At 48.1% G+C, this 6,556-nt stretch overlaps 1 protein-coding gene across 1 annotated transcript in view; it reads left to right on the top strand.

The window, feature by feature from the left end:
• The first annotated feature begins 1,639 nt into the window (after positions 1-1,639).
• The window catches only part of NHS (NHS actin remodeling regulator), a 343,921-nt gene continuing 339,004 nt past the window's right edge, over positions 1,640-6,556 (top strand). Inside the window, exon 1 of the mRNA XM_030202296.1 lies at positions 1,640-1,931. Within this exon, the coding sequence (XP_030058156.1) occupies positions 1,640-1,931 (292 nt within the window). The remainder of the gene's footprint in view (positions 1,932-6,556) is intronic.

Below are 6,556 nucleotides of genomic sequence, written 5' to 3'. Positions count from 1 at the left end.
GGCAAAATGTCAGATGGGGAGTTCTGATGGCAGCCTCAGGGCCTGATTTCCTAGGGTGACGTTTTGGAGGGAATTTTATCGTTCCTGAAGGGTTCCAGTCCAAGCCGGGGCTCTGAAACAGCTCCAGAGATGCCAAACGACTCAGTTCCAGAAGAGAGATTTAAAAATCTGCTCCTGGCTTTCTGACAACCCCCAGCACATTGGGATCTTTGCAGTACTGATTACACGTGATAAAAGCCAAGACTAGGATGTAAGTTCAACAATGAGGACTAGCCAAAGTTTCCCTCGGTAAGGTTTCTGGATTTCTGTGGGCCTCGTTTCTCGGTACCCTGTGCATCATAAGTCAAACCACACCCAAGCTGAAACCTCCTCTCCACCCCCTCCTAAAAACCTATGTTGAAATGATGGGATAAAGGGACTCTGGCATGTCTTTAAATGCACCTTAGCTTTCTTACTACAAGGATCCAGAGAACACTGACAGCAATTAACCGCACAGCTAGGCTACAGAATCTCTTAAGAGGTTTTTATCAGCTGCCAACAGATAATTTTCCCATCCCCCTCCCATCTTCCAATTCTATCTTTATATTTAAGAAAACACAGAGAGGCGCAATACCCCCTTGGGTGCACGGAGCCGAAGATAACATGGTGCCGTGCACCGAGGGGGCATGCGCGTTCCGGCCAGCAGGGTGTCCAGGACAGGTACAAGGTGGTCGCGTGCCCGCTGGGAGAGGGAGGAGAGAAAATGGGGTATAAAAGCCCCGGGGAGGAGCCCGGACGCCCTCTTTCGCGTCCGGGCTCCAGGTGCAGCTCCCTTGCTAGACGGCGGGGAGCTCAGGTTACGATTGGTCAGTCCTGCTAGGACGGCGGACTGAGGATGGACATTGAGCCAGAGACTGTGGGAGGCTTGGGTACACCCATATGTGAGATGTTTGTATACAAATAAAGCTGCGGCCGAGTTATACCAGATTAAATACATTGTGTCTTGTGATGATTAATGCTGTTACTGCTATAAAATTGTAAACCGAGGTCTCTCGGCTGCCTATGTTAAAAATAAAACGATCTTCTTTCAGATTTGCTACCCAAAGTGAAACCACTGGGCATTTCTCTTCTCTCTCTTTCTGTCTCGTTTTTGGGACTGCAGTGATTCGTCTGCGGGCATTTTAAGGCAAGTCACCGGGGGACTCGGAGCGCCTCCTAGCGGCGGTGGGAAGGAACTGCCCGACTCTCGATGCCCAGCTTCTCAGGCTTTGCTGTCCGGGTTTTCCGAGTAGCCGCTCTCACCTCTTTTACGGTGAAGGCAAGGAGGAGGGAGGGAGAGAGGAAGGAGCAGCAGCAGCCCAAAAAATCCCTCAGCGAGATCAGTGGAGAGCAGGGAGCGGGCGAGGCTGCTGCTCCTCTTGCGAAGTGAGATCCGCGCACACCATGGTGGACACCACGATCGGCAGCGGCCACCGGCTCCCGGGGACCGGGAGGAGCTGAAGCCCTCGGGATCGGCACCAGAGAGGGGCAAATCCGAATCTCCCGGAGGTTCATCGTCGCCTTGCTTTGGAGGATTCTGGATTAGTTATTTGCTTTTTATGTGATAATAATATTATTTCTGGGGAGGAAGGAGGGCAGAGCGAGTACATGCTTTGCAACGATGCCCTTCGCCAAGCGGATCGTGGAGCCCCAGCGGCTGTACCGGCACGCCGTCTCCCCGGAGCCCGAGGCGGAGGCGCCGCTGGCCGCGCTGGACCTGGCCTCGCTCGGTAACGTGGCTCTGTCCCGGCTCCTCCGCCAGCTCTCCGATGTGGCCCGGCACGCCTGCTCCCTCTTCCAGGAGATCGAGGCGGACATCCAGAGCACCGGGCGCCGGGTGCGGGCGATGCACAGAAGGATTGGCGGCGTCCAGCAGCTGCTGACCAGCCTGGATCCCAAGCAGGAGGCAGTGCGTGAGTACCGGAGCCCGAGGTAGCGGATCTGAAGGTACCGGACCCGGGCAGATCAGAGGAGGGGTGGGGGGCAGACCCAGAATCCTGCACCCCATTCCTATAGCGCAGAGAAAGTCCTAGATTGTTTTCCCGTGTGCCACTGCCGGCAGGTGGAAGGGGCGGGAGGGACTTAAACTTGCCGGGCTTTGATGCTTTACCCTTTAGTGATCAGCCGACTGCTGTCCTCAGTGCGGTACCTTCGGATCCGCCGGGGGTGGGGGGGGGGGGGGTCATTGCTTGAATTATTTTCCTGTAAAGGGGTCTAAGTGAAGATTGCTGCAGAGTTTCTTCTGGGTTTGATCTCTTCGGTCCCTTATTGCCAGGACTGGTTTGTTTGGATGCCCCAGGCTGGGGGTGGGAAGATGCTGAAATACCTCGGGGGGGGGGGGGGGGGGGGGGGGGGAGGAGAGATAGAGGTCCGTGAATTGATTCTTATGATGGAGTTGACCCGTGGCTTCTGGGCATGGTTCTACGGGGGGGGGGGGGGGCGCTCTAACCAAATAATGAAACTGCTTTAATTGCCCGAGGAATAACCGCATCACCCCTCTTCACTTGCTAAGTTCGGATCACACGTGTGCTTGGTGTGTCTGTATGTAATACCTGTGCTCTGTGCAGTGTGTGTGTGTGTGTGTTCTCTGCTCTCTCTTTGGCGTGTGTATTGTTATGTTACCTTCTCTCTTTGTGGTGTGTAGTGTGTGTGTGTGTGTGTTTTGTATTGTGTGTGTTATCTGTTCTCTCTGTGGTTTGTTGTGTGTGTGTGTGTTATTTGCTCTCTCTCTCTCTGGTCTATGTATGTGTGTATGTTACCTACTCTCTGTATGGTCTGTAGTGTGTGTGTGTGTGTTATCTGTTCTCGCTGTGGTCTGTAGTGTGTGTGTGTGTGTTATTTGCTCTCTCTGTGGTCTGTGTATGTGTGTATGTTACCTGCTCTCTCTATGGTCTGTAGTGTGTGTTATCTGCTCTGAGTGTTGTGCAGTGTGTGTGTTTTTATTTTCTGCTCCCTGCACAGTGTGTGCAAACCCGTCTTGTTTCTCTTCACATAAGAGATGATGTCAGTGTTTTGTGACTTACATAAGACTCTTTCCACTGCTGCCGGCCTCATCTACTAGTGGGTACTCAGGGAATGATGAATTTGTAATGCCAGCTCCCAGGATTGTGACAAGATGTGTGTGAATATTAGGACAGTAGTTCTGAAAAAGTGTCCTGTGCGTATCCAAACCCGTGTTCTAGTCTTCGGTCTCATGCATGTGTACCATTGGCATCAGTCCGGACTGCAGGTGAAAGTCTGCTGTCAGAGCCGGGATCCAGCACTGGAAGTGTGAGGAACCTGGGAAGAATTTGCTCTGTTGTGTTCACAGGTATATTTTCTGCTGTGAACCAGTAACCAGGGCCTGAATTCCACTCCCCTGTCTAACCTTTAACTGTGTGTGTTGGGACCTGCTGGGTGCTACCAAGAGCTGGCACCGTGGGTGGTCGGAGATGGTGGTGGTGGTGGTGGTAATAATATTTATTTTTTTATTACATTTGTACCCCGCACTTTCCCACTCATGGCAGGCTCAATGCGGCTTACATGGGGCAATGGAGGGTTAAGTGACTTGCCCAGAGTCACAAGGAGCTGCAGTGGGTTCCCCAGGACCAAAGTCCACCACCCTAACCACTAGGCCACTCCTCCACTGTTGCTACTATTTGAGATTCTACATGGAATGTTGCTATTCCACTAGCAACATTCCATGTAGAAGTCGGCCCTTGCAGATCACCAATGTGGCTTCTGCTTCTGATTCCATGTAGAATCTCCAATAGTATCTATTTTATTTTTGTTACATTTGTACCCTGCGCTTTCCCACTCATGGCAGGCTCAATGCGGCTTACATGGGGCAATGGAGGGTTAAGTGACTTGCCCAGAGTCACAAGGAGCTGCCTGTGCCGGGAATCGAACTCAGTTCTTCAGCTCCCCAGGACCAAAGTCCACCACCCTAACCACTAGGCCACTCTTCCACTCAATATAGAAGGAACATCTATTAACATTCAGATTTCTAAAGAATTATCCAACTTCTCTCACTTGCAAAGTCTAGGTGGCACATTTGGATAACAATGAGTTAAAAAAAAACCCTGTAATAATCCGGAATAAGTAGGATCTGTTTTCAATAATACTGTCACTATCCTACCAGTTATGCAACGTGTTTGAGGGAAACTTTTAATAAAACAAAAAAGTGGAGAAAAAAAGAGACCTCAGGTCACTCGGCTGGTCCTCGTTCTTAAAGGACAAGCCGAGTGACCTGAGGTCTCTTTTTTTCTCCACTTTTTTGTTTTATTAAAAGTTTCCCTCAAACACGTTGCATAACTGGTAGGATAGTGACAGTATTTAAAAAAAAAAAAAACCCCATGAAAAGTGACCAAAGAAGATGGTGACCCCTGTTTGTTGGGTAGACTTGGGACATTTGTGACTAGATCTGTTTTCTTTTTGCATGTCAGTGAGGAGGAGTAACATCTCTTTGAAAACTCTTCAGGAATATCCCACTTGTTGGTTAACGTTAATTTCTACATAGCAAAGCATATTTCACATCTTTATTCTCAACGGCAGTTGGGGAAACTGACATTTCTCAGGACTTCACTTAGGTGTAAACTTTGACACCCCAAGTCTAGATTGTTTGGAAGTTGCAGACTTTCAGTTTTGTGTGTGTGTGTGTGGGGGGGGGGGGGGGGGGGGGGGGAGTGTTCAGAGATGTCTGTGTATGTTTAGGGCTGGATTCAGTGCATAGAGTTCAAAATTTGGCACCCAAAAAATCTGCAGTAATTGCGATTCTATGCACCCTTTATAGTATCGTGCGTAGTGCTGATTCCTGCGCCAGATATACGTCTGCTGAAACCCAAGGCCATTTTCTGGAATTCCTCATGCAACCTTTGGAACACCCTGATATGCCCATGGCCACACACACCCCTTTTTGAGTGATGCATTAGTAATTGGGCGCCAAGCCTTATAGGTAGCGTGCAGCCAGATGCGCATGCAACTTTTGTGAATGCCAATTAACACCAATAATTGGTTTCACCCAATTATTGATAATAGGCTCATTTCTCAATTAATTTGCACACACATCTTGGGCATGTGTAAAAATGTGGCCATGCAAATCTGGGCACCGTATATAGAATTCGTGGAGTTGGTGTAAGGAACTGTAATTTAATTAACTTCTGCCAGATTTCATTTAATGTACTTAGACTTATTTACACTCTTATCCACTAAATGCCAAGTGGGTTATGGACAGAAAGAATTCCTTATATTTTTTAGGGGAGGGGGAGGTGTGGGACATTCTGATGGAGCCGAATTATGCAAGTGAGGCCAATGTAATGACTGAAATAGCCACCTGCACCTTACTCCAGTGAGGGTTAATGTCCTTCAGCCTTTGCACAGACCAGAACTGTAGCAAACCCACAATAGTGAACTTTTCCTCCTGAAAGCTGCTGGCACTGATTTTGGAGGTGCTATGTTTGAGGGTTTATCTTTCTTTCCAGCTTACTTCAGACTTGGTTGCTAGATGTTTAATGGCATTGGCTGGCAAGAATAAGCTTTTGATATGAGAAGGGATTTTGGATTTAGCTCACACTTTTTTTTTCTCTTGTAACTCAAGGCAAGATAGGCACTGTAGGGATTTTCCTGTCCACAGAGGCCCTGCAATCTAAAATCTACCTGAGGCAATGGAAAGTTAAGTGACTTGTCCAAGATCACAAGGAGCATCCCTGGGATTTGAATCGGGCTCCTCCGGTTCTCAGCCCACTGCTCTAAGCCGGACTCTTTGCTAACAGCGCTTAGTGTATCTGGGTTTAAAAAAGGTTTGGACAAATTCGTGGAGGAAAAGTCCATAGTCTGTTATTGAGACAGATATGGGAAGCGACTGCTTTCCCTGGGATTTGTAGTATGGAATGTTGCTACTCTGAGATTCTGCATGGAATCTTGTCACTCTTTAGGATTCCAGAATCTTGCTATTCTTTGGGGTTCTACATGGAATGTTGCTACTCTTTGAGATTCTGCATGGAATGTTGTCACTCTTTAGGATTCCAGAATCTTGCTATTCTTTGGGGTTCTACCTGGAATGTTGCTACTCTGAGATTCTGCATGGAATCTTGTCACTCTTTAGGATTCCAGAATCTTCCTGTTCTTTGGGGTTCTACATGGAATGTTGCCACGATTTGGGTTTCTGCCAGGTCCTTGTGACCTGGCATGACCACTGTTTGGAAAAGAGGATACTGGGCTAGATGGACCATTGGTCTGACCCATTGGTCTTAAGCATTAGGTTACACCTCCTTCTTTCTTCCTCATATTTCCCTGTCTTTCTCTGTTTTTGAAAGGTATTTTGATAGTTCCATTTGTTTTCCAGATAATTAGTCAGGGTCAGGTAAGAAGAATATTTATTAACAGCCTTGAGCTCTCACAGTGGTAGCTGTCTGTCTGTGTGGCATTTACAGCTGTCTGCTGGATTCGGTATAGGTTGGCCAAATTGGGGTGTGTAGTTTTGGGTGTGGATCCCAGATTTGTTTGTAAACTAATTATCTAATTATTAATTATTAATTATTGCTGTTAACAAGCACTTGGC

The sequence above is a fragment of the Microcaecilia unicolor genome, chromosome 4 (genome assembly GCF_901765095.1).
Source record: "Microcaecilia unicolor chromosome 4, aMicUni1.1, whole genome shotgun sequence".
NCBI lineage: Eukaryota > Metazoa > Chordata > Amphibia > Gymnophiona > Siphonopidae > Microcaecilia > Microcaecilia unicolor.
The sequence above is the reverse complement of the archived record's forward strand: the minus strand, read 5'-3'. Positions and strand labels throughout refer to the sequence as shown.